This window comes from Cherax quadricarinatus, chromosome 42 (genome assembly GCF_038502225.1).
Source record: "Cherax quadricarinatus isolate ZL_2023a chromosome 42, ASM3850222v1, whole genome shotgun sequence".
NCBI classification, from domain to species: domain Eukaryota; kingdom Metazoa; phylum Arthropoda; class Malacostraca; order Decapoda; family Parastacidae; genus Cherax; species Cherax quadricarinatus.
In genome coordinates, this window is record NC_091333.1 from 14,957,009 (window position 1) to 14,974,143 (window position 17,135).

Sequence of the window (17,135 nt, forward strand, 5' to 3'; positions counted from 1 at the left end):
CACAATGCACGCTTTCTCTCTCTCTTTACCCCCAGTAATATTATTGCGTATACATTTTCTTTGGTGTTGAACTGGAGAAAACGTTATTTTTTCTGACACTCCGACGACTAGAAAAGCACCTCATATTTATGTTAATTTATTCTACTGTGGGCAGGGCCGGATTAAGAAGTCTCCGGGCCCTAGGCTATTCAGATTGGCGGGGCCCCTTTGAGTTACGGGTAAGTGAAGCGACCCCTTCCAGCTTGGGGGTGGGAGGGGGGTGGTCGGTGTGAGCCTGTTTAAGGTCTAATTAAATACATTCTGGCTATTAAGATTAAATTTAATAGGGAAAGTACATCAAGACAACCAAAACCATTTACCAACAGCCATTATAACTATCTTGTTAAATCATGCATTTTAAAGAGAATAAACTCAAGACAGCATAGTATTACTAGATTAGGCTATTAAAGTAGTGACATCATGTACCTGTTATATTCAGCATAACCACTACAGCACTATTATTCCCTTTATAAATCACTGACCATTATTGTTATCATTGCATCATGCATAAGACTATCAAATCATATAAACTACAGAAAATTGGGGAGGAATCTCCCATACTCACCCATTAGCGGGAAAACACAGCTGTTCTGATGTAAACAAAGGCGTGTTGAGTGTTGCCATCTATGGTTAGGTTTATTTATTCTTATTTTATTTCATTATTTTTGTTTTGATTAATTTTTAAAAATCAATTTTACTCTCCAAACACTTGAACTTTTTAGGTAGGGACCCCTTTGCACTTGCACCATGTGCGCAGTCTTGGATGAGCCCCTGAACCCCTTGGACCGCGGGGCCCCCAAATGCGCGGGGCCCTAGGCAAATGCCTAGTTTGCCTATGCGGTAATCCGGCCCTGACTGTGGGGTGTATTTATCATGTTTATTTGTTACGTAGCATGTTTATTACATAATTTTGAAAAATATCATTGATGGATCATTGAAAATGTGTATATGTATTAACGTAATATACGACAATGTGCCTCAGAGTGATTATTATTATTAATATGGCATCCTCAAGACTAATAAGACACTCTTAGTGATTTTAATGTGTATCTGCACACCAGCACAGTGTGTAGGTTTATTTAGGTAAGGGTACATTTTTTTTTTTCAAGTCGGCCGTCTACCACCTAGGCAGGGTGACCCAAAATGAAAGAAAATACCAAAAAGAAAATACTTTCATCATCATTCAACACTTTCACCTCACTCACACATAATCACTGTCTTTGCAGAGGCACTCAGATACGACAGTTTAGAAGTCTCTCCAAACTCTCAGTATCCAAAACTACTCCTTTAAAGTGCAGGCATTGTACTTCCCATTTCCAGGACTCAAATCTGGCTAACCAGTTTCCCTAAATCCCTTCACTAAATATTACCCTGCTCACACTCCAACAGCTTGTCAGGTCCCAAAAACCATTCATCTCCATTCACTCCTATCTAACACACTCACATACGCTTGCTGGAAGTCCAAGCCCATTGCCCACAAAACCTCCTTTACCCTCTCCCTCCAACCTTTTCGAGGACGACCCCCACCCCTCCTTCCTTCTCCTACAGATTATACGTTCTCCAAGTCATTCTACTTTGATCCATTCTCTCTCAATGACCAAACCACCTCAACAACCCTTCTTAGCCCTCTGACAAATACTTTTAGTAACTCCACACCTCCTCCTAATTTCCACACTCCAAATTCTCTGCATAATATTTACACATTGCCCTTAGACAGGACATCTCCAGCTGCCTCTTCGCTGCAGCATAAACAACCCAAGCTTCACACCCATATATGAGCGTTGGTACCACTACACTGTCACATTCCCTTCTTTGCCTCCATAGATAACATTTTTTTGTCTCCATAGATACCTCACCTTTTTTCCCCCTCGTCAATTCTATGGTTAACCTCATCCTTCATAAACCCATCTGCTGACAAGTCAACTCCCAAATATCTGAAGACATTCTCTTCTTCCATACTCCCTCTCTCCAATGTGATATCCAATTTTTCTTTATCTAAATCATTTGATACCCTCATCACCTTACTTTTATCTATGTTCACTTTCAACTTTCTACCTTTACACACCCTCCCAAACTCGTCCACTAACCTTTGCAACTTTTCTTTAGAATCTCCCATAAGCACAGTATCATCAGCAAAAAGTAACTGTCAACCCCCATTTTGTACTTGATTCCCCATAATTTAATCCCACCCCTCTCCCCAACACGCTAGCATTTACCTCCTTCACAACCTTATCTATAATTTTTTTTTTTTTCAACAAACCGGCCATATCCCACCAAGGCAGGGTGGCCCTAAAAGAAAAACGAAAGTTTCTCTTTTTAAATTTAGTAATTTATACAAGAGAAGGGGTTACTAACCCTTTGCCCTTGGCATTTATCTATAAATACGTGTATATTAAACAACCATGGTGACATTACACATCCTAACCTGAGCCTCACTGTCCTCATAAAAACTCTTTACAGCATTTAGTAACTTACTGCCTATTCCATACACTTGCAACATCTGCCACATTGCTCCCCTATCCACTCTATCATATGCCTTTTCTAAATCCATAAATGCAATGAAAACTTCCCTACCTTTATCTAAATACTGTTCACTATATGCTTCAATGTAAATGTGTGATCTACACATCCCCTACCCACTCTAAAGCCTCCTTACTCATCCTAAATCCTACTCTCTGCCTTGCCTCTAGTTCTCTCAATAATAACCCTTCTGTACACTTTTCCTGGTATACTTAGTAAACTACTACTTTTTTTTCTTTCAACAAATCGGCCGTATCCCACCGAGGCAGGGTGGCCAAAAAAGAAAAACAAAAGTTTCTCTTTTTAAATTCAGTAATTTATACAGGAGAAGGGGCTACTAGCCCCTTGCTCCTGGCATTTTAGTCGCCTCTTACAACACGCATGGCTTACGGAGGAAGAATTCTGTTCCACTTCCCCATGGAGGTAAGAGGAAATAAACAAGAACAAGAACTAATAAGAAAATAGAAGAAAACCCAGAGGGGTGTGTATATACAGTGGACCCCCGCATACCGTCGGCATCACATAACGTACAATCCGCATACCGCTCGCTTTTATCGCAAAAATTTTGCCTCGCATACCGCTCTTCGTCCAAGACGCGTCCAATGTGCGCCCTTAGCCAGCCTCACATGTGCCGCCGGTGGCATTGTTTACCAGCCAGCCTCCGCGGTAACATCCAAGCATACAATCGGAACATTTCGTATTATTACAGTGTTTTTGGTGATTTTATCTGCAAAATAAGTGACCATGGGCCCCAAGAAAGCTTCTAGTGCCAACCCTACAGCAATAAGGGTGAGAATTACTATAGAGATGAAGAAAAAGATCATTGATAAGTATGAAAGTGGAGTGCGTGTCTCCGAGCTGGCCAGGTTGTATAATAAACCCCAATCAACCATTGCTACTATTGGTGGTATAGCTGCTGCTGCTGCTGCTGTACCACCGTCAGCTGCTGCTGCTGCTGTAGTACCGTCTGCTGCTGCTGTAGCATCGTCTGCTGCTGCTGTAGCATCGTCTGCTGCTGCTGTAGCACTCAGCTGCTGCTGCTGTTGTACCACCGTCAGCTGCTGCTGTTGTAGTACCGTCTGCTGCTGCTGTAGCACCGTCTGCTGCTGCTGTAGCACCGTCTGCTGCTGCTGTAGCATCGTCTGCTGCTGCTGTAGCATCGTCTGCTGCTGCTGTAGCATCGTCTGCTGCTGCTGTAGCATCGTCTGCTGCTGCTGTAGCATCGTCTGCTGCTGCTGTAGCATCGTCTGCTGCTGCTGTAGCATCGTCTGCTGCTGCTGTAGCATCGTCTGCTGCTGCTGTAGCATCGTCTGCTGCTGCTGTAGCATCGTCTGCTGCTGCTGTACCACCGTCAGCTGCTGCTGCTGCTGTAGTACCGTCAGCTGCTGCTGTAACATCGTCTGCTGCTGCTGTAGCACTGTCAGCTGCTGCTGTAGCACTGTCAGCTGCTGCTGCTGCTGCTGTAGCACCGTTGTTGGTGTGGCTTATTGAGAATACCAAGAAACAATTAACCCCAGAGGATTTTCCACCCAGGATAACCCAAAAAAGTCAGTGTCATCGAAGACTGTCTAACTTATTTCCATTGGGGTCCTTAATCTTGTCTCCCAGGATGCAACCCACACCAGTCGACTAACACCCAGGTGAACAGGGAAAAATGCCTGGAACTAGTGCTCATATTGGTGAATTTAAAGCCAGCAAAGGTTGGTTTGAGAGATTTAAGAATCGTAGTGGCATACACAGTGTGATAAGGCCTGTTCTGGAAGAAAATGCCAAACAGGACCTACAGTACTCAGGAGGAAAAAGCACTCCCAGGACACACTGTCTCATCAGTCATTGCTGCATCTTCAATAAAGGTAAGTGTCATTTATTCTTCATTTAGTAGAGTAGTACATGCACAATATATATTGTGCATGTATCCTTCTCTCTGTGTGTAGGAAAATGTATATTTCATGTGGTAAAATTTTTTTTTTCATACTTTTGGGCGTCTTGCACGGATTAATTTGATTTCCATTATTTCTTATGGGGAAAATTCATTCGCATACCGATCATTTCGCATAACAATGAGCCCTCTTGCACGGATTAAAATCGCTATGCGGGGGTCCACTGTATATGCTTGTACATGTATGTGTAGTGCGACCAAAGTGCAAGTAGAAGTAGCAAGACACCTGAAACCTTGCATGTTTATGAGACAGAAAAATGGACACCAGCAATCCTACCATCGTGCAAAACAATTACAGGCTTTTGTTTTACACTCGCTTGGCAGGACGGTAGTACCTCCCTGGATGGTTGCTGTCTACCAACCTACTACCTAGGACTTAGTAAACCTATTCCCCTATAATTTTTACAATCTCTTTTGTCCCCCTTCCCTTTATATAAGGGAACTATACATGCTCTTTGCCAATCCCTAGGTACCTTCCACTCTTTCATACATTTCTTTCTTCTTTCAACACACTGGCTGTATCCCACCGAGGCGGGGTGGCCCAAAAGGAAAAACAAAAGTTTCTCCTTTTACATTTAGTAATATATACAGGAGAAGGGGTTACTAGCCCCTTGCTCCTGGCATTTTAGTCGCCTCTTACAACACACATGGCTTACGGAGGAAGAATTCTGTTCCACTTCCCCATGGAGGTAAGAGGAAATAAACAAGAACAAGAACTAGAAAGAAAATAGAAGAAAATCCAAAGGGGTGTGTATATATATGCTTGTACATGTATGTGTAGTGTGACCTAAGTGTAAGTAGAAGTAGCAAGACGTACCTGAAATCTTGCATGTGTATGAGACAAAAAAAAAAGACACCAGCAATCCTACCATCATGTAAAACAATTACAGGCTTCAGTTTTACACTCACCTGGCAGGACGGTAGTACCTCCCTGGGCGGTTGCTGTCTACCAACCTACTACCTAGGTTGCATACATTTGTTAAGCAAAAATACCAACCACTCCAACACTATATCACCCCCGCTTTTAACATTTCTGTCATGATCCCATCAGTTCCAGCTGCTTTACCCCCTTTCATTCTACGTAATGACTCACGCACCTCCCCCACACTCACATCCTGCTCTTCTTCACTCCTAAAAGATGTTATACCTCCCTGACCAGTGCATGAAAATACTGTCTCCCTTTCTTCATTGACATTTAAAAGTTCCTCAAATTATTCCCACTATCTACCCAATACCTCCAGCTCCCCATCTACTAACTCCCCTACTCTGTTTTTAACTGACAAATCCATTCATTCCCTAGGTTTTCTCAACTTTTTTATCTCCAAAAATTTTTTCTTATTTTCATCAAAATTTCTTGACAGTGCCTCTCCCACTATCATCTACTCTCCTTTTGCACTTTCTCACCACTTTCTTCACCTTTCTTTTACTCTCTATATACTCTGCTCTTCTTATAACACTTCTGCTTTGTAAAAACCTCTCATAAGCTATGTTTTTCTCTTTTATCACACTCTTTACTTCATCATTCCACCAATGACTCCTCTTTCCTCCTGCACCCACCCTCCTATAACCACAAACTTCTGCCCCACATTCTAATACTACATTTTTAAAACTATTCCAATCCTCTTCAACCTTCCCCCCACTGCTCATATTTGCACTAGCCCCCCTTTCCTCCAGTGGTTGTTTATATCTCACGCCAACTTCCTCATCTCTTAGTTTATACACTTTCAACTCTCTCTTGCTTGGTGCTGCCATTTTCCTTTTGTCCCATCTACCTCTTTTTCTAACTGTAGCTATGACTAAATAATGATCTGATATATCAGTATCCCCTCTATAAACATGTACATCCTGAAGCCTACCCATCAGCCTTTTATCCACCAATATATAATCTAACAAAATAGTACTTTCATTACGTGCTATATAATTCCTTGTATACTTATCGTCTTTTTCATTAAATATGTATTACTTATTACCAAACCTCTTTCTACACACAGCTCAATTAAAGGCTCCCCATTTTCATTTACCCCTGGCATCCCAGATTTACCTACTACTCCCTCCACAACATTTTTTACCCAGTTTAGCATTGAGATCCTCAGCCACAAGTACTCTGTCACTAGGTTTAAAACTCCCCATGCACTTACTCAACATTTCCTAAAATCTCTCTCTCTCTCCTCTACACTTCTCTCTTCTCCAGGTGCATAAATGCTTACTATAACCCACTTTTCACATCTAACCCTTATTTTACTCCACATAATCCTTGAATTTATGCATTTATATTCCTTTTTTTCCTGTCATAACTTATCCTTCAACATTATTGCTACTCCTTCTTTAGCTCTAACTATTTGAAACCCCTGACCTAATCCCATTTATTTCTCCCCACTGAAACTCTCCCACCCCCTTCAGCTTTGTTTGACTTTAAGCCAGGACATCCTGCTTCTTCTCATTCATAACTTCCACAATCATCTCTTTTTTTATCATTCGCACAACATTCACGCACATTCAAATATCCCACTTTGACGGTTTTCTTCTTTTTCTGTTTAGTAGGCTATACAGGTAAAGAGGTTACTAGCCCATTGTTCCTGGCATTTTAGTTGACTTTTACAACACGTTTGGCTTATGGAGGAAAGATTCTTATTCCACTTCCCCATGTATATAAAAGGAAAAGCAATAAGAACAAGAACTATAAAGACAAAATCATAGAAAACGCAGATGAGTGTGTATACATAAACGTGTACATGTATGTATAGTGTGACCTAACTATAAGGAGAAGTAGCAAGATGTACCTGAAATCTTGCCTGTTTATGAGATAGAAGAAAGACACCAGCAATCCTACCATCGTGTAAAACAAATACAGTGGACCCCCACATAACGATCACCTCCGAATGCGACCAATTATGTAAGCGTATTTATGTAAGTGCATTTGTAAGTGTATGTTTGGGGGTCTGAAATGGACTAATCTACTTCACAATTTTCCTTATGGGAACAAATTCGGTCAGTACTGGCACCTGAACATACTTCTGGAGTGAAAAAATATCGTTAACCGGGGGTCCACTGTACAGGCTTCCTTTTTACACTCACTTGGCAGGAGGGTAGTATCTTCCTGGGTGGTTGCTGTCTACCAACCTACTACCTACTCTGATAATTATACTTATGTATACCTGTACCTAAATAAACTTACACACTGTGCTGGCTTGCAGGTACACATTAAAATCAGCAAGAGTGTCTTATGTCTCGGGACACCATATTAATAATGATAATACTCAGTAATCACCGAGTTTCATTAAATGTCGTATATTATGTTAATATACGCATTTTCATTACTCCATCTATGATATTTTTTCAAAATTATATAATAAACATGATACATAACATATAAACATGATAAATAGACCCAGTCGAATAAATTAACATAAATACGAGATGTGGTAGGCAGACGACTTGTACAAGTGACTGCAAGAATAACATTTTCTCTAGTCCAGCATCATAGAAAGTGTGTTACTTGGGGTAACTGTAGAAAATTATTCCTTCGTATGCCTTCACTCAGAGCGTCATTTCTTCTAAAAATGGTGTTACACGAGCATGGGAGAGTTTCTCTTTTTATTCTACTGTATCAACGTGGAGACAACTTGTACACAATGTAACTTGTGCAGAAACCAGACGCATATGCCTGGTTTGTTTACATAACTTCGCGCCTGTCTTCTCTCATGTACTCATTCTCTCTCTCATTCATTTGTTTTATCTCGTTTACTCTCCTCTGACCCTACATTAAGACTACAAATATTTTAAGGTAAGTAATGAGTGATCTGTATATGCATTTTATCACTCTAGGACACTTTAAATGTCATAAAATATTATGTGTGGGTGGGGCGGCCTGGTATGGTAGCCTGGCTGGCTACCATACATGCCACACTTGATTTCTTACAATAAACACTACTCATCTCACCCTACATTAAGACTACAAATATTTTAATGTAAGTAATGAGTGTACTGTATGTATATTTTGTTTTATGCCTAGTTCTATTGTTTATATATGTTAATGTAAACTTGTTATCTAGTATTTATTTGCATTTATAAGTGGAAAAAAGGGTGTTTCACTCTACAGTGATTTCCGCTTTACAGCGGTAGCCTGAAACCTAACCTGCTGTTTAAGTGGGGCCCTACTGTACTGTATTAATGTAAATTTCCCAAAGCCACTAGGAATGAAACACTTGTGAATTTTGGGGTTCCATTGTACATGAGTTTTTCTTTGGTATAGAAGATAGTTTTTCTTAATATTATTTACTTTTATTTTAGATGATGCATCAAGTACCACATCAAACTCTCAGCGGGTGAGTAATACAGTCCCTGATAAGTGCATGTTTGTGTAGTGTGCAGATTGCATTGCATTATTGGTTAATTGGTTTTCCAACTAACATTGCTTGTGTATTTTTCATTTTGCTTCTACATCTTTTTACTGACAAATTTTGCATTAAACATTAAGGTATTCTGGAGATATGCATGGAAAGAGAATGCTAAATTTTCTGTTTATTTTAATAAATATTAGTAAATGCTAATTGAATTTGTCTTTGATTTAATATATTCTTGGCTGTTGTCAAGATAACTTGGTCACATCTGCTCTTGACTATAGCTTGACAAAGTGGTGGACTTCTTGGACTTTTTTCTAGGTGACATCAAGACTTTGGCACATGGTTTTACTTTTTATCAACATTTGCACAATTAATGAGCTATTTGGGTAGTCATTCACCACCTAGTGGTTAAATTATAAGAATTCCTATAATACTGTAATTTTTTTTTGTTCAACAAGTCGGTCGTCTCCCACCGAGGCAGGGTGACCCAAAAATAAAGAATATCCCCAAACTGAAAATACTTTCATCATCATTCAACACTTTCACCTTACTCACTCATAATCACTGTCTTTGCAGAGGCGCCCAGATGCGACAGTTTAGTCACTCCAAACTGCCAATATCCCAAACCCCTCCTTTAACCCTTTCAGGGTTTTGGACGTACTAGTACGGCTTATGCACCAGGGTTTTTGACGTACTAGTATGCCTAAATTCTAGCGCCCTCAAATCTAGTGAGAGAAAGCTGGTAGGCCTACATATGAAAGAATGGGTCTTTGTGGTCAGTGTGTGCAGTATAAAAAAAAAATCCTGCAGCACACAGTGCGTAATGAGAAAAAAAAAAACTGACCGTGTTTTTGGATTAAAACAGCAACTTTGCACTGTATTTTCGTATGGTATTTATTGTTGTATTCTAGTTTTCCTGGTCTCATTTTATAGAATGGAAGACATATTACAGAAATTGAGATTTTGACCGGTTTTACAATGAAAAGTACCTTGAAATTGAGCTCAAAGTAGCAGAAATGTTTGATTTTTACCAAAATTCAAAAGTAAACAAATCATGCTACACATCCAATACATGTCAACTGGTGAGTCTAATATTCTTTCACAAGTGCGTTGATATTTATATCATTTCTACACTAATGCAGTAGTCTGCATAACAGTAAATCTTCTATTTTTTTTGTGAGAATAAAAATTCAAAGTGGAAAGCAAAAGAATGTAAGAGGGGCATGGGGACATGACTAATGAACAGAGGAAATGTTATTTTAGTGCCAGGAATGTCTTTCTTGTTTATTCTGGACCCTATTCAGAAATTGGCATCTTTTGAAATTTGTGTGAAATTGGCAAAATTGCTAAATTCTGACCACTTTATTGGATAGTTAAAATCGGTAAATGGGTGGTTTCTTGTACTCATTCGATAGAAAAAATGGAGTTCTAGTGAAATAGTTACGATTTTTGTTGACTAGTACACTGGAATTGGCTGAAAATAGGACTCAAATTGGGGAAAATCGCCAATGCGTCAACACCGTCGAGACCGCTAACATCGCGAGAGCATAATTCCGTAAGTTTTCCATCAAATTTCATACTTTTGGTGCCATTATGATCGGGAAAAGATTCTCTATCTTTTCATAAGAAAAAATAATTTTTTTTTTTTTTTTAAAATTTGGCGACCCTGAGAACAAGTCTCGGAGAGGGCTTGGCAACCCTGAAAGGGTTAAAGTGCAGGCATTGTACTTCCCATTTCCAGGACTCAAGTCCGGCTAACTGGTTTCCCTGAATCCCTTCACAAAATAGTACTCTGCTCACACTCCAACAGCTCGTCAAGTCCCAAAAACCATTTGTCTTCATTCATTCCTATCTAACACGCTCATGCGTGCTTGCTTGCTGGAAGTCCAAGCCCCTCACCCACAAAACCTCCTTTACCCCCTCCATCCAACCTTTACGAGGATGACCCCTACCCAGCCTTCCTTTCCCTACAGATTTATACATTCTCCAAGTCATTCTAGTTTGTTCAATTCTCTCTAAATGACCAAACCACCTAAACAACCCCTCTTCAGCCCTCTGACTAATACTTTTAGTAACTCCACACCTCCTCCTAATTTCTGCACTGCAAATTCTCTGCATAATATTTGCACCACACATTGCCCTTAGACAGGATATCTCCATTTCCTCCAGCCACCTCTTCGCTTCAGCAATTACAACCCAAGTTTCACCCCCATATAAGAGTGTTGGTACCACTGTACTTTCGTACATTCCCTTCATTGCCTCTATGGATAACATTTTTTTTTTTGTCTCCACAGATACCTCAACGCAGTACTCACCTTTTTTTTCTTCATCAGTTCATGGTTAACGTCATCCTTCATAAACCCATCCACTAACAGGTTAACCATAGAATTGATGAAGAAAAAAGGTGAGTGGTGCATTGAGGTATCTGGAGACAAAAAACATGATCCATGGAGGCAAAGAAGAGAATGTACAAAAGTATAGGGGCACCAACACTTTTAAATGGGCGTTAAGCTTGGGTTGTAAATGCTGCAGCAAGGAGGCAGCAGAGATGTTATATCTAAGGGCAATATGTGGTGTAAGTTTTATGCAGAGAATTCATAGTGTGGAAATTAGGAGGAGGTGTGGAGTATTAAAAGTATTAGTTAGAAGGCTGAAGAGGGGGTTGTTGAGGTGGTTTGGTCATTTAGAGAGAATGGAACAAAGTAGAATGACTTGGAGAACGTATCAATCTGTAGGGGAAGGAAGGCGGGGTATGGGTCATCCTCGAAGAGGTGGGAGAGAGGGGGTAAAGGTTTTGTGGGTGAGGGGCTTGGATTTCCAGCAAGCGTGCACGAGCATGTTAGATGGGAGTGAATGGTTTTTGGGACCTGATGAGCTGTTGGAGTGTAAATAGGGTAATATTTAGTCAAAGGATTCAGGGAAACCGGTTAGCCAGACTTGAGTCCTCGAAATGGGAAGTACAATGCCTGCACTTTAACCCTTTGACTGTTCTGGTCATATATATACGTCTACGAGCCAGTGTTTCGGACGTATTAATACTCATAAATTCTAGCGGCTTCAAATCAAGGAGGAGAAAGCTGGTAGGCCCACATGTGAGAGAATGGGTCTGTGTGGTGTGTGCACCACGTAAAAATATCGTGCAGCATGCAGTGCATAACGAGAAAAAAAAAACTGACCGTTTTTTGGATTAAAATGCCATGTTGTATTCTCATTTTCATGATCTCGTGTGATAAAATGGAAAACATATTACAAAAATAGAGATGGTTTTGATTAGTTTCACAATGAAAATGACCTTGAAATTGAGCTGAAAGTAGCAGAAATGTTTGATTTTTACCAATGTTCAGGAGTAAGCAAATCACACCGCACGTCCAATACACGTCAACTGGGGAGTCTGATATTCTTTCACTAGTGCACTGATATTATTTATACCAATTTTACAATAATGCAGCAGTCTGCATAACAGTAAATTTTGTATTTTTTGTATGAATAAAAAATCAAAATAGAAAGCAATAGTAATACAAGAGGGGCCTAGAGATGAGACTAGTGAACAGAGGATTTGTTATTTTAGTGCCAAGAATGTCTACATTGTTTATTCTGGACCCTATTTTGAAATTGGCCAAATTGCCAATTTCTGACCACTTTATTGGGTAGTTCAAATTGGTAAATGGGTGGTTTCTTGTACTAGACTGATAGAAAAAATGGAGTTCTAAAGAAATAGCTACGAGTTTGGTCAACTGGAATAACGGAATTGACCAAAAACAGGGCTCAAAGTCGGCGAAATCGCTGATGCGTATATGTCGCCAAGACTGCTAACTTTCGTGAGTTTTCAACCAAATGTTGTACTCTTGGTGTCTTTACCACCAGGAAAAGATTCTCTTATCATTTCATAAGAAAAAATAATTTTTTTTTTTTTCAAAAAATTTTGCAACATAGAATGACCATTTCAGAAAGGGGCTTGCAACAGTCAAAGGGTTAAAGGAGGGGTTTGGGATATTGGCAGTTTGGAGTGACTATCTAAACTGTCATACCTGGGTGCTTCTGCAGAGACAGTGATTATGCATGAGTAATGGTGAAAATGTTGACTGATAATCAAAGTTTTTTCTTTCTTTTAGGTCACCGTGAATTTTGTGTGTGTGTGTGTGTGTGTGTGTGTGTGTGAGTGATATATATATATATACCACCTCTAGAACTATTCTGGGGACCCTCATCCTCAGGGAAAAGAATAAACTTGCTTCAGGGAAAACTCAAGGTTCTCCCTGAAGCTGTTTGAGAATTTTCTCCTACCACCCCCTATATTTAATTAATATATATTTTATTTAAAGACAAAATACATTGACAAAACATTCACAAAGATACAATAGAAAGTAAAACAACATAGGTAGCTCAGAGCTACATCTCGAATACTTCGTCCAGCTCCCCGGCAGTGGGCCGCCCGCATGCCCAGAATGCTGCAGGCATTTCCTCTCTGGATTGCAACACTGAGTCTCTGAAAGAGGAAGCTGGTCGCCCTGTGGTCCTTGGTTTCTATGATGAGCTTTTCACCCGGCTCTTTGAGGAACTTTAGAGCACACTTGCCCCATGCTCCAAGGGTCTCCAACATTATTGGGATGAAGTTATAGCAAGGGGAAAGGTCTTCATATTTGCAGATCTTTTGGGTCTCCCTGTGGCTGGCAGCTCCACCTCCTTCCACTATGGAGTATGGCAAGTAGGTGTCTGCCAATGTGGTGGCACAGGTGTAGTCCCAGGCTATCTGCTTTCCATCCTTCCAAGGTAACATAGTGGCTCCATCAGGACGCTTTTGACTTCCGTCAGACCTCTGCACTTGGGGTTCCCGTTGAGCTGGGCAACGGGCTGTGGCGAGGCTTCTCTTTATAATGTCATTGACCTCCTCATGCCTGGCATACTTCCCTTATGCTGTGTGACACACGAGACCATGAAGTCTGAATTGATCAGCTGTCGCCCTGCTGCAAATACACCTATGTTCGGTGGGGATGGGGGCGGCTAGGTGAAGAGCAACACCAATCCAAATGGCCTGTGGGTCTAGTCGAGTGCCCAAGGAGGAATTGGGAACAGCTAACAGGAAATCTCCTGAGTGTGGTGCCTTCACTGCCAGGAGAAGAGCTTTGTCCTTTCCTGAGGTGTTGGAGAGCATTGTGTTGGTGATTTTTTCCATGATCGGTTTGTCCCAGTGGGACTGTATTCTTTGGGAGGAGCTGGTCTACTGGAGGAATCTGTAAGGGTGTCCCACCAAATCACTGCTTCAGTAAACCTGGGGTCTTGAGCTCCTACCACGTCTCTCAAGCGTTTGGGAACAATCTTCTTGACTAATGCACTGGAAGCCAAACACAAAGACAGAAAAGCAGGTAAAGCAACATGCATTGCTTTGCGCACCCCTATACCTCCCAGTCGCACTGGGAGGGTTGCCTGATCCCATTGCTGATCCTCTAGTGACAGGTTCAGTGCCTTCTTAATGGTTGACCTCAGGTGTGCGTCATATTCGTCGAGTGTTGGGTTGTCAAAAGAGGGTGCACACCTCAGGAAGTGAGTGAGTCTTGGAATAGTAAGGCACCTTGTGAGGAGATACAGAGCATCATGGGCATCAAGATTGCTTATTCTCTCCTCCATTCTCATCAGGTCATTCAATTTGTCCTTGAGGACAGTGTCGATGGCCTGGTGACTCAGCGGTGCTCCCAAGAGGGTACTGTTGGATGGAGTGGTAGTAGAGACTTCTGGGAGGATTCTTCGCACATCATTGATTATTTCCTGGTTCGTTGTGATGATTTCACACTTGGAGGGATTGAGGATGAGTCCCAAGTCTTCCCCATGTGTTTTCACCAGTTGTAGGTCCCTTACCAGGGACTCTTCAGTACCTGCCAGAGTGCCATCATCCAGGTACCATATGTTGAGCTCGCTGCGTAGGCTGGACATTAGTTCTCTTACTACCAAGCAGAAGAGAAATGGAGCTGAACTCTTTCTGATGAGAGAATTTCATGTTCTCCGAACAAAAGAATTGAGGGTTTGCTGTAGCCGGCTGAAATGAAGGGAAAAAGACTGGGGAACCAATCCTGAACAGCTGGCAAGACAGCATCTCTTTTCACCATATTAAAGGCATTTCTAAAATCAAGTTTGACTATGGCCTTGTCTTCTGGTAAGCCCTTGCTGCATGAGCTGCAGCTTCACTGCCTTGAGAGACCCCAAAGCCCAGTTGGTGTGGCTGGAGTAAACTGGCAGCTTCTAGGCGAATGTTTCTTACTGCTGCTTTGGCAACGAGACAGCGAAGAGTGTTTCCTACCGCAATGGGTCTGATTCCCCCATCCTTCTTCTTCAACGCACATAGTGAGGCTCCAAAAAGAAAGGTTTAATTTCTTCTGGGATTCGCCCAGCCAGGCAGTTGTTGACGAAAGTTGTTAACTCGGTGAGAAGAATTGATGCAGATGCACCGAATACTGGATTTACCATCTCTTTGAGGTGCTGAGGTCGAATTCCAGTGTAACCTCCTGCAGATCCTGCTGGAAATGACACAATCGCCTTATAGACTTCCGATTCTGGCAAAATTAATTGTTCAGTGATGGGGTCTTCCTCAGGGTTGCTGTCTATGATGTCCCTGGTTGGATGCTTGTCTTTTAGTGCTTGGGCCGTGGTTTCGTCTTTGGGGGCTACAGTGTTGTCACTTGTAATTATTCAGATTGCTCCCACTGTGTTACCTTCTTCGATTTTTTTGCTAACCTGTGCGCAGATTTTCTCGTTTTCAGTGGGACTTTTCTTGGGTCTACCTCTGTCATTCCTGCGATGATGGGGCAAAGGGACACAATTCTCTGTTCTTGGGTAGTTGTGCACTGCCTTGATAACTGACGTGGTTAGCAGTATATGCAAAATAACCACTGTGAAAGAATAGAAAAATTCTTTTCACAGTGGTTGTTTTGCATATTTTGAAATCACCTGTTTACTGTGATCTTATTGCATATATATATATATAATATATATATATATATATATATATATATATATAATATATATATATATTATATATATATATATATATCCTAGGTAGTAGGTTGGTAGACACCACCCCATATATTATATATATATTATATATATATATATATATATATATATATATATATATATATATATATATATATATATATATATATATATATATATATAATATATATATATATTATATATATATATATATATCCTAGGTAGTAGGTTGGTAGACAGCAACCGTCCAGGGAGGTACTGAGGTACTACCGTCCTGCCAAGCGAGTGTAAAACGGAAACCTGTAATTGTTTTACATGATGGTAGGATTGCTGGTGTCTTTTTTTCTGTCTCATAAACATGCAAGATTTCAGGTACATCTTGCTACTTCTACTTACACTTAGGTCACACTACACATACATGTACAAGCATATATATACATACCTCTCTGGATTTTCTTCTGTTTTCTTTCTAGTTCTTGTTCTTGGTTATTTCCTCTTATCTCCATGGGGAAGTGGAACAGAATTCTTCCTCCGTAAGCCATGCGTGTCGTAAGAGGCGACTAAAATGCCGGGAGCAAGGGGCTAGTAACCTCTTCTCCTGTATATATTACTAAATGTAAAAGGAGAAACTTTCGTTTTTTCCTTTTGGGCCACCCCGCCTCGGTGGGATACGGCCGGTGTGTTGAAAGAAAGAAGAATGTGTGTGTGTGGTTTTACTATGAGGATAGTAGTATATAAATATGATTTTTCTTTATAACTAGTAATGCATAAAATTCTAACCTTTTTATCACTTAGTTTTCCCCTCAGTTATACTGTATATGGGATAAGTGCACATCATACTGCAAGTGTGCATTTTTTATGTGAATGATATGTATGCATATTTATTTAGTTTTTAACAAAATGCACTAGATGGGTGACTAAAATTTCTGCCTGGACTAGATTGCATTTAGTTGGTCAGTTTTGTTAGTGACTAGTTTCTAGAACTAGGTGAAGCATTATCCAGCATTGGATTAATAACAGCAGCAAAAACCATATAATTACCTTACCTATGTTTACATATCTGAATTAGGGGGTGGGGGGTTAGCTCCAGTTTATGGGTCTACCTTTTAACTCTTATTCAACTGACATAATTTAGTGTTGTCATGTATACCTTTCTCTCCATGGGCAAGTGGAAGAGAATTCTTCCTCTGTAAACCATGCATGTCATAAGAGGCGACTAAAATGCCGGGAGCGAGGGTCTAGTAACCCCTTCTGTATACATTATTAAATTTAAAAAGAAAAACTTTCTTTTTGGGTCACCTTGCCTTGGT

At 40.6% G+C, this 17,135-nt stretch overlaps 1 protein-coding gene across 9 annotated transcripts in view; it reads left to right on the forward strand.

Moving 5' to 3' along the window:
• Positions 1 to 17,135, forward strand: part of Magi (membrane associated guanylate kinase, WW and PDZ domain containing protein magi) — a 379,317-nt gene that overhangs the window by 332,036 nt on the left and 30,146 nt on the right. For all 9 annotated transcript variants that reach the window (XM_070093311.1, XM_070093304.1, XM_070093308.1 and 6 more), the window contains one exon: positions 8,789 to 8,823. In XM_070093311.1, coding sequence (XP_069949412.1) covers positions 8,789 to 8,823 — 35 coding nt within the window. The remainder of the gene's footprint in view (positions 1 to 8,788; positions 8,824 to 17,135) is intronic.